Genomic DNA, 19,299 nt, shown 5'->3' with positions numbered 1-19,299 from the left:
TGCAGTTCGAAGTCTTCTTTTCACAGTTGAAACTGAGACTTGCTCACTTCAACCAGTGTTAAGCTGTGCTTGAAGCTGTTTTCCTGTGAGCCGCCTATCACGCAAGCTGTTGACAGAAACTTGTTTTCTGATTCTGTTGTGGCTTTGGGTCTGCCAGAACTCTTCCTATCAGTGTTTCCTCCAGGTTCCAAGTGCCTTTTGATGGTGTAGGAAACTGTACTCACTGACACTTTGTCTTTCTTTGCAATTTCTCTAAAGGAAAGACCTACACTTTTAAGGGTTATAATGGTCTGTCTGTCTTCCTTTGTTAATTGCCTTTTTCTTGCCATTATGATAGCAATATACTACTTCCTGCAGTACAATACTGTCCAAATAATGCTTAAGAGGGTGTAGTAACACAGTTTGTTCCAACACTGCTTTTATACAGACAGATGGTTTGTAAGTAATCACCAAAGGTTGGGACACATGTAGGAATTGTTAGCATCAACATTTAAGGCTTAATTTACTTCCGTTGCTGCAGAACAGCTGTAAGTTGTTAACCCATTACTTGTTCCCTGAAAAAGGCCTTTTTGTATAACTCTGAAATGTACATTATTTTTCAGTTTTTGGTAACCTAAACTTTTTTTTTTTTAAAACCTCTGGCAGTTTACCGCTTACCTTTGTACCATTTCAGGTTATTCACTGGACTTGAACGGCTTAAATTTCAATAAACTGGAAAAATTGAGGTGTTCTAAAACTTTTGACCGGTAGTGTACTTCCTGTTATTACGCACGCACCACGATGGCACGCAGCACGTCTGCGCGGCGGGTATTACACGCTTGCTGCTTGAGCGTTGCTCTTGATTACAGTACATGTGCTGTATTAACATGGCGAGCACTAAACGAGTGTCTATCTTACTCAAGGATAAACTCTACATTATCAGTGAAATCAAAAAGGGACGAAAGCAGGCGCAATTATGTAGTGAACTGGGGTTGTCCAAAAGCACAGTGAATACGATATGGAAAAGTCGGGAGAAAATCCAGTCAGTGATTGATTCTTTAGTATGTGCACCTGCCTGTAAACGGCTGCGCACTTCGATGTACGCTGAATTAGAAGACACACTTCTCAAGTGGTTTAAGCAATAAAGAGATGCATTAGTACCATTAGCACACACAAGCGATTGATGTTGTTAAATGTTTTGTGATGAGCCATTCCAAACTCTGCAGAGACATGACCCTGATCCTGGAGTACTTCCCCCTGAGATCAGTTCATGGACTCAGTAGTTAAACTTGAAGAGCTAAAGTTTAAAAAGATCTTGTTGACACCAGATTTGTGTTAGTCCTCCGACAACACAACAGGTCTGGTTGGCTTCACTTTGAAGTCTGTCCCCAGCCAAGTCACTGTGAGGTTGCAGCAGTGGTGAGACAAGGGCTTAAAGAAACAATTGGCCATTCCAAATTTGGGGCAAAACAGGGTGAAAATAATTGGAGATTCCAAAAAAAACCCAACTTGTCTGTTTATCCAAGTGGGAGATTTTGTGATCATTATGACTTTTTCCACTGCTCAAAATGTACTGTCCATGAACGGCAGCCATTTTGTTTTTCTATTTTCAGAATTCTCCAATAGTGATGGACTTCGCAAAACAGTCCCTAGATGATCAATATAAAGGTTGCAGAGACAAAATGTTACAAAATGTTCAAAAGGTTTACCTGCCTAGAGAACTGAAACAGAACCCAAAATTTAATTCCGCCTGGTCCAACGCAAAATCGGCAATGAAATACAAATCTCTGGGATATCTGACTCTAGAACAAGCCACTGCCATCTACGCTTACACAATGCCAGGCGTTTACAGTGACTTCAACACAGCGGTCAGAAACGGAGGCGGAAAGAATTACAAGGCGTTCCCATTCAAGGCACTGCATTTTTACTTAACCGATGCCCTGAAGAAGCTGAAAACCAAATTTAAAAACTGTTATAATGTGTACAGAGGCGTTTCCAAGCCCACAAGCGTGGCCAAGGGTAAAACTGTCCGCTTCGGCCAATTCACCTCCACTTCACGAAGCCTACAAAAAGCTATACAATTTGGATCTGCAACAATTTTCTACATGGTCACGTGCCAGGGCGCATCGATTCAAAGTTATTCGCAGTTCCCCGCTGAAGATGAGGTGCTGGTGCCGCCATTTGAGAGGTTCCGAGTGGAGGGCGTCAACGGGAATCAAATCAGACTGACACCACTGCCACAAACCACAAGCATTTACAACTGCCTGGCAGGTAAGGAGAGAGATGTGGTGGCAGGCCATCTGGCTCAAAAACGCAGGAAGTTTAGTTCGACCTTTAACTCTTGATTGCAGACTTCCAAGTGGCATATCCAGTAAAGGCACTCTGCTGGAGTGCAGTATGTGCCCTGTAGGAGATTACTGATTCCAATCCGGGGCTATGCCATTGCCGGCTGAAGCTAGGAGGTCCCAGGGGGTGGCAAATTGGCCAAGTGTAGCAGGCCTTATTTTGCATTGTGTAATTTATTTTTATTTTTTTAAAGAATCAGCCCTGGATTAGTCATTCACCAACAACTGTTTATTGAGTCTACCATATCATACGGTCTGCCTGTCTCAAGGCAAAAGAAAAGAAGAAAAGAATGAATTAAGTGGCCCTCCTTGAATACCACTCCTACATACGTCAAAGTATCAAAGAAACCAATTAATTTGCTACACAAAAATAATAATATAAAACAATATATACATCCATAAAGAATAACGGTTATTAGTTTATACAGTGTTCATTCACACACACACACACACACACACACTCTCAAATGTGAACTGCACGTGCATCATACTGCTAGTGGTTGATTTATAAATATACTTTTTAAATGTTTTCTCATTGTAATTTTCCATTTTTACACGAGAACATTTCCAATTAAACATAATTATTGTATTCTATATACATTGGTATTTATTTGCGTTACGGTTTTATTTTCTAAATACAGACGTGCTCAAATTTATTGGTACCCCTCCACAAAAAACGAAGAATGCACAATTTTCTCTGAAATAACTTGAAACTGACAAAAGTAATTAGCATCCACCATTGTTTATTCCATATTTAATAGAAATCAGACTTTGCTTTGATTTTTTATTCAACATAATATTGTAAATAATAAAACAAATGAAAAGGACATGGACAAAAATGATGGGACCGCTAACCTAATATTTTGTTGCACAACCTTTAGAGGCAATCACTGCAATCAAATGTTTTCTGTAGCTCTCAATGAGACTTCTGCACCTGTTAACAGGTAGTTTGGCCCACTCTTCCTGAGCAAACTGCTCCAGCTGTCTCAGGTTTGATGGGTGCCTTCTCCAGACTGCACGTTTCAGCTCTTTCCATAGATGTTCGATAGGATTCAGATCAGGACTCATAGAAGGCCACTTCAGAATAGTCCAATGTTTTGTTCTTATCCATTCTTGGGTGCTTTTAGCTGTGTGTTTTGGTCATTATCCTGTTGGAGGACCCATGACCTGCGACTGAGACAGAGCTTTCTGACACTGGGCAGTACGTTTCGCTCCAGAATGCCTTGATAGTCTTGAGATTTCATTGTGCCCTGCACAGATTCAAGGCACCCTGTGCCAGGCGCAGCAAAGCAGCCCCAAAACATAACCGAGCCTCCTCCATGTTTCACTGTAGGTAAGGTGTTCTATTCTTTGAAAGCTTCACTTGTCAATATGCATTTTAGCAAATTCCAGTCTGCCTTTTTTATGTTTTTCTTTCAAAAGTGGAGTCCTCCTGGGTCGTCATGCATGGAGCCAACTTTTGCTCAAAAAGTTCAGCTTGTATCTCTTTGGCAGTTATCCTTGATACTTTTTCTACCATTCGCACTATCCTTCTGTTCAATCTGGGGTCGATTTTCCTCTTGCGGCCGCGCCCAGGGAGGTTGCCTACAGTTCCATGGACCTTAAACTTCTTAATAATATTTGTAACTGCTGTCACAGGAACATCAAGCTGCTTGGAGATGGTCTTGTAGCCTTTATCTTTACCATGCTGTCTATTATTTTCTTTCTGATCTCCTCAGACAACTCTCTCCTTTGCTTTCTCTGGTCCATAAGAACATAAGAAAGTTTACAAACGAGAGGAGGCCATTCGGCCCATCTTGCTCGTTTGGTTGTTAGTAGCTTATTGATCCCAAAATCTCATCAAGCAGCTTCTTGAAGGATCCCAGGGTGTCAGCTTCAACAACATTACTGGGGAGTTGATTCCAGACCCTCACAATTCTCTGTGTAAAAAAGTGTCTCCTATTTTCTGTTCTGAATGCCCCTTTTTCTAAACTCCATTTGTGACCCCTGGTCCTTGTTTCTTTTTTCAGGCTGAAAAAGTCCCTTGGGTCGACACGGTCAATAGCTTTTAGAATTTTGAATGCTTGAATTAGGTCGCCACGTAGTCTTCTTTGTTCAAGACTGAACAGATTCAATTCTTTTAGCCTGTCTGCATATGACATGCCTTTTAAGCCCGGAATAATTCTGGTCGCTCTTCTTTGCACTCTTTCTAGAGCAGCAATATCTTTTTTATAGCGAGGTGACCAGAACTGCACACAATATTCAAGATGAGGTCTTACTAGTGCATTGTACAGTTTTAACATTACTTCCCTTGATTTAAATTCAACACTTTTCACAATGTATCCGAGCATCTTGTTAGCCTTTTTTATAGCTTCCCCACATTGTCTAGATGAAGACATTTCTGAGTCAACAAAAACTCCTAGGTCTTTTTCATAGATTCCTTCTCCAATTTCAGTATCTCCCATATGATATTTATAATGTACATTTTTATTTCCTGCATGCAGTACCTTACACTTTTCTCTATTAAATGTCATTTGCCATGTGTCTGCCCAGTTCTGAATCTTGTCTAGATCATTTTGAATGACCTTTGCTGCTGCAACAGTGTTTGCCACTCCTTACTTTTGTGTCGTCTGCAAATTTAACAAGTTTGCTTACTATACCAGAATCTAAATCATTAATGTAGATTAGGAATAGCAGAGGACCTAATACTGATCCCTGTGGTACACCACTGGTTACCACACTCCATTCTGAGGTTTTTCCTCTAATCAGTACTTTCTGTTTTCTACATGTTAACCACTCCCTAATCCATGTACATGTGTTTCCTTGAATCCCAACTGCGTTCAGCGGGCAAGCAAATTGAGAATTAATCTTTTGTGCGGGACTTTGTCAAAAGCTTTCTGGAAATCTAAATAAACCATGTCATATGCTTTGCAATTATCCATTATCGATGTTGCATCCTCAAAAAAATCAAGCAAGTTAGTTAGACACGATCTCCCTTTCCTAAAACCATGTTGACTGTCTCCCAGGACCCTGTTACCATATAGGTAATTTTCCATTTTGGATCTTATTATAGTTTCCATAAGTTTGCATATAATAGAAGTCAGGCTTACTGGTCTGTAGTTACCTGGTTCAGTTTTGTTTCCCTTTTTGTGGATCGGTATTACGTTTGCAATTTTCCAGTCTGTCGGTACCACCCCTGTGTCAAGAGACTGCTGCATGATCTTGGTTAGCGGTTTGTAAATTACTTCTTTCATTTCTTTGAGTACTACTGGGAGGATCTCATCCGGCCCAGGGGATTTGTTTATTTTAAGAGCTCCTAGTCCCTTTAACACTTCTGCCTCAGTTATGCTAAAGTTATTTAAAACTGGATAGGAACTGGATGACATGTGGGGCATGTTGTCAGTATCTTCCTTTGTAAAAACTTGTGAAAAGTAATCATTTAATATATTTGCTATTTTTTTTCTTCATCTACGATTTTGCCATTTGTATCTCTTAAACATTTAATCTCCTCTTTGAATGTTCTCTTGCTGTTGTAATATTGGAAAAACATTTTGGAATTGGTTTTAGCTCCCTTAGCAATGTTCATTTCTATTTCTCTCTTGGCCTTTCTAACTTCCTTTTTGACTTGCGTTTGCAGTTCTGTGTACTCTTTCTGCGTACTTTCTTTTTGGTCCTTTTTTAATGCTCTGTAAAGTGCCTTTTTTCGCTGAATATTTTTTTTTAATTGATCTATTAAACCATTTTGGCAATTTAGTTTTACATTTAGATTTGTCTACTTTAGGGATGTAATTGTTTTGCGCCTCTAGTACTACATTTTTGAAGAACAACCATCCTTCTTCTGTGGGTGTTTTCTCTATTTTACTCCAATCTACTTCTGTTAGTCTCTGTTTCATACCTTCATAGTTTGCTTTTCTAAAATTGTAAACCTTAGCTTTAGTCATTACTTTTGGGGATTTAAAAAACACTTCAAATGAGACCATGTTGTGGTCTGAGTTTGCCAGTGGTTCTCTGACCTCTGTTTTAGTTATTCTATCTTTGTTATTTGAAAAGACTAAATCAAGGCATGCCTCCCCTCTAGTCGGTGCCTTGACAAATTGTGTTAGGAAGCAGTCATTTGTCATTTCCACCATTTCTATTTCATCCTTCGTGCTACCCACCGGGTTTTCCCATTTTATTTGGGGGAAGTTGAAATCCCCCATTAGTATGGCTTCTCCTTTGCTACACGCATTTCTAATGTCATTGTATAACAGATTATTGTGCTCACCGTCTGAATCTGGCGGTCTATAGCATGCTCCTATTATTATGCCTTTTGAATTTTTGTCTGTTATTCTGACCCATATTGATTCGGTTTTATTTTCTTTGTCCAGGTTTAACACCTGGGCTTCAAGACTGTTTCTTATGTATAGCGCTACCCCTCCTCCTCTTCTGTCCTGCCTGTCTTTCCTATACAGTGTATACCCACAAATATTATATTCGTCCCCATCACTCTCAGACAACCAAATTTCTGTAACACCTATCACAACATAGTTACCTGTTAGTGCAGTAGCTTCAAGTTCTAGAATTTTTTTTCTGATACTTCTAGCATTTAGATAAATACATTTAATGGTTGTCTTACCTGAGTTGTTGTTCTTGTTTTGATGCGGTCTCCCTTTCTGTTTTTTTTGTTGATTTCTCCCCCCTTCCTTTCTAGTTTAAATGCTTCTGAACCTGCTCGAGGATCTTTTCTCCGAGTAGACTGGTTCCCTTGTTATTTAAATGCAGTCCATCCCGTCTATACAGATAGTCCTCGTTGTAGAATGTGGTCCAATGATCAAGATAGGTGAAGCCTTCCCGTGTGCACCACGTCTTCAGCCATGCGTTTTGATTAATTATTTCCAGCTGTCCATATGGTCCTTTGCAAGGTGCCGGTAGTATACCAGAAAATACCACAGTTTTGGTTTTCTCTTTTAATTTCCTTCCTAGCTCTCTGAATTTGTTTGGCAGGGATTTTGGTCTGTCTCTTCCAATGTTGTTTGTACCGATGTGGACGACTACTACCAGGTCGTCTCCTGTTCGTTCTAGGAGCTTGTCCACCACACTGCACATGGACAGCCTGTCCATGTGCAGTGTGGTGCACACAATGACACCAAACAGCACAGTGACTACTTTTCTCCATTTAAATAGGCTGAATGACTGATTACAAGATTGGAGACATGTGTGATACTAATTAAAGAAACTAATTAGTTTGAAATATCACTATAATCCAATTATTTATTATCTTTTCTAAGGGGTACCAACAAATGTGTCCAGGCCATTTTAGAATATCTTTGTAGAATAAGCACTAATTCATCTCTTTTCACAGCTTCTTTGCTTTATTCTATGACATACCAAAGGCATGCAAGTATACATGATAAAATAGCTTTTAATTTCATCACTTTTCAGGAGGAATGAAGCATTATTTCAATGAGCTGTAATGGTACCAACAAATTTGAGCACGTCTGTAGATTCGAGAACAATAATTAAAAATAAAGACTAAAAACAAAGCTTTCCCACTACATATCACAGTATACAAACACAATAACAATGATATGTACAATAAGTAAACCAATTTATATAACAATAATAATATCCAGACAGAGAGCGATGTGAAACAACCTCCCTACGCCAGGTACATTACAAACTGGGCAGTAAGTCATTACAGTGACAGCGGTATCTTAGATTGTTCGATTGGCTTCACAGCTGGCTTGCAGTGTGAAAGAAAGCAGGCAGCTCCACTTGACAGCTTGAAGCACGTTGTTGTTTCGGAGGACTGAAGCTTGAGTGCGCTTGTCTATGGCAAGCTGTTTTAACATTTAATCCTCAATTGCTGATATCAGCAATTTTAATAATGATATCAGTAATGTGATACCGTGATATCAATAATACCACTCTTGATATCAGCAATTGAGGATTAAATGTTTAAACGGCTCGTCATACTTGTCTCTCTTCGTCTCTTCAAGCTGAGTCACTGCAGGGGGGGAGGGGGGTTGCAGCTGTCAGACAGGCTCTTTAAAAGTAATTGGGCATTCCAAATTGGGGAGAAAACGGGGGTAAAATAATTGCCGATTCCAAATAAAACAAAAATGTTAACTAGTAATTGCATTAGTTTTGCAGTTTCTTGTTTGAGAAAGCTTAACGTTGCTTGAACAGTTTTTGCATGAAGATAGTCTGTGTTTCACATTGCTACCCACTTGTCATTTATTTCTCTTTTTCATTGCAGTGCATAAAGGAAAGAAACACGGGTGATGTCAGGGTTGAGTCTACAGTCACGTGACACGAGTCACGAGACTAACGCAGGCTGCGCAATACAGATATTCAATCTAAATTCATTCATTGTGGGCCATTTGCTGTGCGCTATATAAAACATTTCAAATCGATGAAGAGACACTAACTGACCTCTTTTTATTGTTTTTTTTTAAGTCAAAGACTTGGCAGCTTTTATAACAGCAAAGCTACATTCAGAAATACAGGGTCAGTGTTTGAATCTTCAGAACATGAAAAAAAAAAAAAAAAAAAAAAAAAAAAAAAAGCACTGTATGGAGTCTCTCTCTCTCTCTCTCTCTCTCTCTCTCTCTCTCTCTCTCTCTCTCTCCGTGGCTTTTGACGTGGTCTTTCTTTCTGCAATAAAACAGCTTTTTGAGCATCATTGAAAAATCACTTGTGCGTCTGTGTGGAGTTACTACTTTAACTGTAGAGCATAATCTGGCATTCATGCACTTCAGGGGTAGAAATATGACCCCTATTGCACAGCAGCTTCATCGAGAACCCCCATTACATAACATTCAATGAGACTCCCCATTACACAGCAGTTTCAGTGAGACTCCCCTATTGCACAGCAGCTTCAATGAGACTCCCCATTACAGTTTCAATGAGATCGCACAGCAGTTAGCAGTTTCAGTGAGACTCGCTATCGCACAGCAGTTTCAATGAGACTCGCTATCGCACAGCAGTTTCAATGAGACTCGCTATTGCACAGCAGTGTCAATGAGACCCGCTATCGCACAGCAGTTTCAATGAGACTCGCTATCGCACAACAGTTTCAATGAGACTCGCTATCGCACAGCAGTTTCAATGAGACTCGCTATCGCACCACAGTTTCAATGAGACTCCCTATCGCACAGCAGTTTCAATGAGACTCCCATTACACAGCAGTTTCAATGAGACTCGCTATCGCACAATAGTTTCAGTGAGACCCGCTACCGCACAGCAGTGTCAATGAGACTCGCTATCGCACAGCAGTTTCAATGAGACTCGCTATCGCACAGCAGTTCAATGAGACGCACAGCAGTTTCAATGAGACTCGCTATCCTATTGCACAGCAGTTTCAATGAGACTCCCCATTACAGCAGTTTCAGTAAGAATCCCTGTTGTGTTGTTGAATAAGACGTGTTTTTTTTAAAATATTAAATACAGTAAAATATTACGTTTCAACAGTATATAGCCACCGTAGCTATACAGTACTGCAAATACAGTAAAATGTTATTTATTATTATTAGATTATTTACTATTAATTACATATTAATATTATTATTATTAACAGTATATAGCTCTGGTAATGGCTTACCATCCTGCGCTCCTCTTCTCGAATCGCTCTTTCGAATCAAGCGCTGCTGCTGCTCAGGGGCTGAGCCATGGAGGCTGTGAGCCATGACTGGTTGAAGCTCAAGGCGCCTCTCTGCACGATGATTGGTTAGATTCAACGCGGACCCCAGGAAGTTTGTGTAACATACCCAGGAGGCCCAGAGAGTCGGCTGTTTACCGTGGAGCCTTCTTCCAGGCTGACCGACTTCCCGACCCACGAAACGAACTGTCAGGCCAGCCAGTCCAAAGACTTCCTCTTTCACTACTTAGCACCCTCACAGGTTGGGAGGGAGATTTACAACCAGAACTCATATTTCTGTCACAACCCCTCACTCACTCAGAATCATAAACGCAATGGCATGTTTGAATAGTGTGGCAAAGTAATATTTTAAAATGAAACACTTGGTTTTAGAAGGCAGTTGCGCAATAACTTTCTTTTCTTCCATTCTACCGCTCTCTCGTTTACTTTTACCCGTCCTTTTAATTCCCAAATGAATCTCTCAGATCACAGCAATACACCTATTCAAATTCCAGGGAGTAGCATTCTAAAAGGCTCTTAACAGGGACCATAACAACATGCAACCACTGCTTAGCTCGTAATGACTCACTTGGACACAATAACCAAGTTCTGCCTTAACTGAACTAATCAGAGAGCAACTCTCTCCCACGGTCTCATCAATAAAATAGGAAGCCCAGTAATATAACTGCATTCTTTTTAAATAGATTAAAGTCACACAGGTGAGACTAGCTTACAGGAATTTCCTCTTATCAGTTTGATCTTTCATGTATGCTTTGGGCATCTACGGAAGCATCCTAGTGGCAATGAAAAAATTAAATCTTTTTGTAGCCCCTACTTAGTAGAGATGAGGCCCCCCGCTTTGGAGAGGCGAGGCCCAGAGATCTTTATTTCTCTCATTGGCACTATGATGCTTCTGTAGATATTTCTTTACTCATACCTCTTGGAGTGAAAATGTTGCTACAGGAAATACCTATGAAATCCATCCCTACCATATCACTGTTCAATAAGATCTGTGCTTGCTGACATGTTTTGTTTGTTTTTGTGTGGGTTGTTCTTGTTGTTTTTATTATGACTGTTTTATGTTTGCTGTAATGATGCTGCCTCTTGGCCAGGTCGCTATTGTAAATGAGAATTGGTTCACAACAAAATCACAATAGTGATCCAGATGACTCACAACATTATCCATCCATCCATTATTAAAACCGCTTATTCCTTTAGAGGGTCGCGGAGAGCCGCAGCCTAACCTGGCAGACACAGGGCAATGCAAGGCAGGACTACACCCTGGACAGGACGCCAGTCCAGTGCAGGACACCACACACATGGCAATTTAGAGTGACCAACCAACCTGAACAGCATGTCTTTGGACTGTGGGAGGAAACTAGTACCCGGAGAAAACCCATGTGAACACAGGGCGAGCATGCAAACACCACACAGACAGACCCCTAGGCAGGAATCAAACCCGGACCCTGCCTCACAGCGCTAACCACCATGCCACCGTGCCGCACTACAACATTGTCTTTACAGGCAAGAACCTTTCCGGCTTTTATTTTGTATTATTATTTCTTAGCAGACACCCTTATCCAGGTTGACTTACAATTATTTTTTACATCCACTTACCCAGTTATACAGCTGGGGTGTTTACTGCAGCAATCTAGGAGGTAAAATACCTGCCTGCTTCCTCAAGGATATAACTAGCTAGCTATCAATCAATCTAGGAGGTAAAGGTACCTGTCTGCTTGCTCAAGGGTACAGCAGCAGTGTGTCCCTCCACCTGAGATTGAACCACTACTCTATACTGCTTAAATTAGATATAATTTGGAGCCTTTTGCATTCTGTAAGACACAGCTATACTGTAAAGGGTAAATGAAGCTGTTTTTTGTGTGCCTGTTACATGTGGAAACAGAGCACCACTGACTGCAATTTAATACACACACCTTACTTAAACATTTGTAGGAACATATGGGATCCTGATCTTAAACACAAAGAGCGGCAGCGTGGAGTACTGGTTAGGGGGTAACTGGACTCCTGACCAGAGGGTCTTGTGTGGGGGTTCAATCCCAAGTGGGGCGCACACTGCTGCTGTACCCTTGTGCAAGCAGACAGGTACTTTACCTCCTAGACTGATAGACACACAAATAGCTAGTTACACCCTGAAGCAAGAATGCAGGTACTTTACCTCCTAGATTGCTCTAGTAAAAATCCAACTATAAAAAATGGTATTTGTAGAAATTCTAAATCACCCTGGATAAGAAAATCATCCCTCCATTATCATAATCGCTTAATCCTTTAGAGGTTCGTGGTGAGCCAGACCCTAATCCAGCAGACACCAAGGAAGGACCACACCCTGGACCCCTGATGCTGGAATCGAATCTAGCACCCTGGAGCTGTGCCGCCCCTAAGAAGAAATAATAAAAGAAACTCACTGTGGCAGCATAGCGGAAGGGATTGAGGACCAGAGACAGCAATGCAGGTAAAAACATGGATTTATTAAATAAAACATTCAAAAATAAAGTGGGACGAGGGTCAAACAAACAGTTTAAACACAAAACACAATAAACTTACAACAAAAAGAGGCTGGGCTAACACCTACACTGGTGACAACACCATGTGCAGCCTCCTCTCCCCCATCTTAACTTAGGGAGGACTGCTTTTAATACAGGTGGCTGGGTTGATTGTTCAGTTAACTCCAATCAACGGACAGGCAGGGAAGAGAATGTAATCCCTTCCCTGCCAAACTATATATAAGGCAGGGCTTTGCCCTGCCACATTCACCGTCAAGAAAAAATAAAATAAAAAGGACATTTGAAACCACAAGAAAGTGTATTTATAGGACAACTGTAATTTACTGTGGTAAAGAGATCTAAGAAATAATAATAATATCACGTGTTGTAAAATAAAACTTAACAAAAGACCACCTTCTTCTTGACTAGCTTCCTGCAAGATGAACAGACTCCAAACCGCAAAACCAGAAGGTGAGTCTACCTCCTTCATTCTCACAGCATGTTCAAAACTGTTGAGTTAACCACATGAAACAGAGCGCCCGGCCATCTAAAAATAAAGTTAAAAAAAAAAAAACACAATGCAGTTCGTCTTGAAACTAGAATACGAGTGAGAGAATGACAAGTGTTAGGACTAAAAGAATATTAGTCAGTCAAACCTGATTATATGATCACTTCTGTTATTGTCAGCTCCGGTTAAGAACATCAATGAAATTTAACAGCCATATCATTAAAACTTTACAATCTGTAGAATTTTTTATTTCTCCCAACTTACTCCACTTGTATGTTACCCTGATGATCTACTGACACTGTTAATTTCTTAGCAGACGCTACTATCCAGAGCAACTTACAATTGTATTTTTTACAATTACCCATTTCTACAGTTGGGCTTTTACTGAAGCAAGATAAAGTACCTGCTTACACAAAGTGTACAGCAGCAGTGTGTCCCCCACCTGGGGTAGACCCCACAACCCCGCAGTCAGTCCAGAGCCCTAACCACTACTCCACACTGCGTGGACTGGGTTTTGTGTTTGCTCTTATTAGGACCGAAGTCATTGTATTTTGTATCTTGCTCTTACATTGTACAAATTCTTGATAAGACCTTTCTTGAATATAAGAACATAAGAACATAAGAACATATTGCTGCTCTAGAAAGTTTACAAACGAGAGGAGGCCATTCGGCCCATCTTGCTCGTTTGGTTGTTAGTAGCTTATTGATCCCAAAATCTCATCAAGCAGCTTCTTGAAGGATCCCAGGGTGTCAGCTTCAACAACATTACTGGGGAGTTGATTCCAGACCCTCACAATTCTCTGTGTAAAAAAGTGTCTCCTATTTTCTGTTCTGAATGCCCCTTTTTCTAAACTCCATTTGTGACCCCTGGTCCTTGTTTCTTTTTTCAGGCTGAAAAAGTCCCTTGGGTCGACACTGTCAATACCTTTTAGAATTTTGAATGCTTGAATTAGGTCACCACGTAGTCTTCTTTGTTCAAGACTGAACAGATTCAATTCTTTTAGCCTGTCTGCATATGACATGCCTTTTAAGCCCGGAATAATTCTGGTCGCTCTTCTTTGCACTCTTTCTAGAGCAGCAATATCTTTTTTATAGCGAGGTGACCAGAACTGCACACAATATTCAAGATGAGGTCTTACAAGTGCATTGTACAGTTTTAACATTACTTCCCTTGATTTAAATTCAACACTTTTCACAATGTATCCGAGCATCTTGTTAGCCTTTTTTATAGCTTCCCCACATTGTCTAGATGAAGACATTTCTGAGTCAACAAAAACTCCTAGGTCTTTTTCATAGATTCCTTCTCCAATTTCAATATCTCCCATATGATATTTATAATGTACATTTTTATTTCCTGCGTGCAGTACCTTACACTTTTCTCTATTAAATGTCATTTGCCATGTATCTGCCCAGTTCTGAATCTTGTCTAGATCATTTTGAATGACCTTTGCTGCTGCAACAGTGTTTGCCACTCCTCCTACTTTTGTGTCGTCTGCAAATTTAACAAGTTTGCTTACTATACCAGAATCTAAATCATTAATGTAGATTAGGAATAGCAGAGGACCTAATACTGATCCCTGTGGTACACCGCTGGTTACCACACTCCATTCTGAGGTTTTTCCTCTAATCAGTACTTTCGGTGGGGGGCCCGGTAGATATTTTCTTTCAATTTTTTTTTTTTTTGTGTTAACGCAACATAACCACTTTGAATCTTATGCTCACTCCCCTCCGCGCTTACTAGTCTTTTCTACATGTTAACCACTCCCTAATCCATGTACATGTGTTTCCTTGAATCCCAACTGCGTTCAGTTTGAGAATTAATCTTTTGTGCGGGACTTTGTCAAAAGCTTTCTGGAAATCTAAATAAACCATGTCATATGCTTTGCAATTATCCATTATCGATGTTGCATCCTCAAAAAAATCAAGCAAGTTAGTTAGGCACGATCTCCCTTTCCTAAAACCATGTTGACTGTCTCCCAGTACCCTGTTACCATATAGGTAATTTTCCATTTTGGATCTTATTATAGTTTCCATAAGTTTGCATATAATAGAAGTCAGGCTTACTGGTCTGTAGTTACCTGGTTCAGTTTTGTTTCCCTTTTTGTGGATCGGTATTACGTTTGCAATTTTCCAGTCTGTCGGTACCACCCCTGTGTCAAGAGACTGCTGCATGATCTTGGTTAGCGGTTTGTAAATTACTTCTTTCATTTCTTTGAGTACTACTGGGAGGATCTCATCCGGCCCAGGGGATTTGTTTATTTTAAGAGCTCCTAGTCCCTTTAACACTTCTGCCTCAGTGTAATGTATGTCAATCTGGGTAAGGGGGGCATCTAAGAAATAAATAACATCATTCGAACTGCCAATCTATTACCAAAGTGTATTTTGACACATTCGATCTATTCTCAAAAGCCATGTGATCACATGATCATAGGAATCAGCAGTACCTAAAAAAACAAAAACACCAATTTACCAAAAACAGTGAAAATGGATTATTTAGTTTAGCTCGGTTTTTTCTCGTTTACCAAATAGCGCAATTATTGTCCTATTTAATAGAAGGATTCTTGCTCCCATCCCATCCTAAAAAACACCGAGACTGCTTTTCTGAAGCAACGAGAAAAACACGTTGCACAACACGATTGCCAAAATTGCATTGCACAGATCAGCATTACCGCAATCAAATCTGTATGTGTAGATAGCTGCGCATCTAGGCTGTTTATTGGTGCGCTGTTTACAGGTGGTTTTGGTTCCTCATGAAATCCAGTAACTGACATCCGGTCCAGGGTATAGGTTCCGGCTAAGCGTTTTTTTTTTTTTTTTAACGTTGTTTAAATTATATTTTAGATAAGCCTGGTGCAGTTTTATATGTATTCAGGTTTGCAATATAATTCATAAGTTTGTGCCTCAGTTGCTTTACCTACACGAATAATTATTCACTTCAACGCTTTATAGCAGACAAATATTAGATATACAAATGAATGCTTTCCAACATGCATTTAACTGCACTTTACTGGTAAATTATGCGTGTTTTTTTTTTTTTTTTTTTTTTTTTTTTTTTTTAACCTTGTTTAAATTTGATTTTTAATGTGAACCAGATCCCAGAACTCGTGGGAAAGCGCTAACTGCGGCATTTGATTGCAATGTTACCGACTTCTCTCGTCCACGTCTGGGAGGTTACTGCTGTTCTGAGGACTGTTTTGTTTTCAGTCCCGTTCGAATAGTACTTAAGGGCAGGTTTTATTTGTTATTTATTTATGTATTTATTTTAAGTCAAATTAAACAAATGAGCAGTTCAATGAGGTACTGCGGTACACTGTAAAAAGACAAGCTTCTTCGAACACTGCACAGAAATATTTGCAGCTGTAACTAAATCGTATGCTACTCGTGTAGAATTTTTATAGTGTAGCACATTTAAAGTTAGTCTGCTTCCTTTGTTTTATACACTTCTGCCTTCTAAACCTCCGTCAATCCCTTTAAATCGATTTATCCGCACACTAAACCACAGAAGGTGTGACACGTTTAATATCTAAACGACAGTAAAAAGAGTTCTATTCCCAAATAGCAGTGTTTGTTCGTGATTAGGCATAGCGCTGGTTTAATAGTTTAATGTTTAGATTTTAAACGGCAGCCCTTAGAAACGCGTATGAACGTTTGAAAAGTGTTACCAATCATAAACAACACCTCCCAAGAGTTTATAAAATAATAAACAGCACAAAGGGTTTAATTGCCAAACGCATTTAGAATCATAAACGCAGTGACGTGTTTGAAAAATGAGACAAATAAGTGTTTTAAAGTTAAGCACTCGGTTTGAGAGCTTATATCTGCTGGAAGGGTAGATCCCGACTGGCTCAGAGCTACAAGATTATTGTCCCCTTTAACAGAAAGATTCTTGCACCCATCCCACCCAAGAGACACTGAGGTTGCTTTTCTGAAGCAACGAGAAAAACACGTTGCACAACACGACTGCTAAAAAAAAAAATGAAGTCGTAAGAAAAAAATATAAGGTGAGCACCTATTGCATCATTATTATAACCAGTTTATAGTTCGGGTTTGAATAAAATAAATATAGAATATAACATAAACACAACAGGCTTGGTTATTATATGCAACAAGTTACATTTACTATGCAAGATAAATACATTGTCTGTGCACACCTTTTGTCAAACATAATTAATAACATAACATAATAACATAAAAAATGTCTTGTGAAACATAATTAAGAATAGCTTCCTTATTTTTCATATTAATTAAACTATGTTGTTGTATTTGAGAATATATATATATATATATATATATATATATATATATATATATATATATATATATATATATATATATTGTATATAAGAACATAAGAAAGTTTACAAACGAGAGGAGGCCATTCGGCCCATCTTGCTCATTTGGTTGTTAGTAGCTTATTGATCCCAAAATCTCATCAAGCAGCTTCTTGAAGGATCCCAGGGTGTCAGCTTCAACAACATTACTGGGGAGTTGATTCCAGACCCTCACAATTTTCTGTGTAAAAAAGTGCCTCCTATTTTCTGTTCTGAATGCCCCTTTATCTAAACTCCATTTGTGACCCCTGGTCCTTGTTTCTTTTTTCAGGCTGAAAAAGTCCCTTGGGTCGACACTGTCAATACCTTTTAGAATTTTGAATGCTTGAATTAGGTCGCCACGTAGTCTTCTTTGTTCAAGACTGAACAGATTCAATTCTTTTAGCCTGTCTGCATATGACATGCCTTTTAAGCCCGAAATAATTCTGGTCGCTCTTCTTTGCACTCTTTCTAGAGCAGCAATATCTTTTTTATAGCGAGGTGACCAGAACTGCACACAATATTCAAGATGAGGTCTTACTAGTGCATTGTACAGTTTTAACATTACTTCCCTTGATTTAAATTCAACACTTTTCACAATGTATCCGAGCATCTTGTTAGCCTTTTTTATAGCTTCCCCACATTGTCTAGATGAAGACATTTCTGAGTCAACAAAAACTCCTAGGTCTTTTTCATAGATTCCTTCTCCAATTTCAATATCTCCCATATGATATTTATAATGTACATTATTATTTCCTGCATGCAGTACCTTACACTTTTCTCTATTAAATGTCATTTGCCATGTGTCTGCCCAGTTCTGAATCTTGTCTAGATCATTTTGAATGACCTTTGCTGCTGCAACAGTGCTTGCCACTCCCCCTACTTTTGTGTCGTTTGGAGCAGGTCACCCATGAGTGGAGCTCCTGCTTCTCCTTTTGCAAAAGATTAAAAAACAGTTGTTTAAAGTTTTATTTTGGAAAATTTTTGGTTCTTTTCATTTATTTAAAGTAGTGGTGCACCTTTTAGTTAAAGAATTTTAGTTTTTGAACGGTTCTTTTCTTGAAAATAAGTGTTTGTTTGTTTTGGTTTGTTTGTCTCCCTGCACTTGCATTGTAAGTGCAGGGGGGCGGCTATTTTGGATTTTTCCTTTTGATTGATTTTTATTTTTTTCCTTTTTTGAATTTTAACTTTGGTTTCTCACTTTTATTTTAGGTGCTTTTTGATTTTATAATTAAGAGCACCTTATCTCGTTTATTTTAAAATTATTTTTGCTTTGGAAAACTGTTTTTGACTTTGTTTTAAAAATCGTTTTGTTTTAAAAATCCCCTGCTCTTGCCTTGGGCAGAGTAGGGGAAGGGCAGGCACTTTTGTCTGCCCTGTTTCTTATTTTTATTATATTTTTTAGTTGAAGGTTTTTATTTTTAAAAGAAAACCTTTAACTGGATTTATTTATTTTGATTATTTTTATTGTTTTCACTTTATCTCGTTTTATTTCCTTTGGGGGGGAATAAAACGGGATAAGGTAAACAATTAAAAAAAAATAAATAAATAAAATCCTTTCTTTGGTTTTTTGATTTTTGATTTTTGTTTGTGCCCCTGTGCTATTGGAGCGCAGGGGTGCATGTGTGTGTTTGTTTTGTGTTTATAAAAAAAAAAAAAAAAAAAAAAAAAAAAAAAACTTTTTTTTTTTTTTTTTTTAAATAAAAAAATAAATAAAAAAACTTTAGTCCTTTTTTCCTATTTTGTTTTGCGCACCCCTGCACTATTGGAGTGCAGGGGTGAGTCTGTCTGTTTCCCTTTGTTTTTGTTTAAATAAATAAATAAAAATAAAAAATTAAAAAATGAGCGGGCAAGCTCAAGAAGCCCCGATAAAGTGGGCAAAGGTGGCTGCAGCGGAAGCTGCAGCACCTTTTAAGAACATTACCAGGAGGCACGGAGTAAGGTGCCTCCTGAAGGACTCCCTCTCGATTGAGGGCTTTGTCAAGGCCATGGCCAAGGTGGTGGGGCCATCGGCGATCGTGGCGGCCTCTAAAATGTACGGGAAAGCCGTATTTTTCCT

At 39.2% G+C, this 19,299-nt stretch overlaps 1 protein-coding gene across 1 annotated transcript; it reads left to right on the top strand.

The window, feature by feature from the left end:
- The first annotated feature begins 1,596 nt into the window (after nt 1-1,596).
- On the top strand, nt 1,597-8,833 carry LOC121320218 (NAD(P)(+)--arginine ADP-ribosyltransferase 2-like). The gene is made up of 2 exons (XM_041258470.1): nt 1,597-2,250; nt 8,542-8,833. Exons 1-2 carry the CDS (start codon nt 1,608-1,610, stop codon nt 8,565-8,567), a joined length of 669 nt encoding a protein of 222 aa, XP_041114404.1. The 5' UTR covers nt 1,597-1,607; the 3' UTR covers nt 8,568-8,833.
- Nucleotides 8,834-19,299: the final 10,466 nt, after the last annotated feature.

Source organism: Polyodon spathula, chromosome 8 (genome assembly GCF_017654505.1).
Source record: "Polyodon spathula isolate WHYD16114869_AA chromosome 8, ASM1765450v1, whole genome shotgun sequence".
Classification (NCBI taxonomy): Eukaryota; Metazoa; Chordata; class Actinopteri; order Acipenseriformes; family Polyodontidae; genus Polyodon; species Polyodon spathula.
This window is presented reverse-complemented; position numbering and strand designations above follow the sequence as displayed.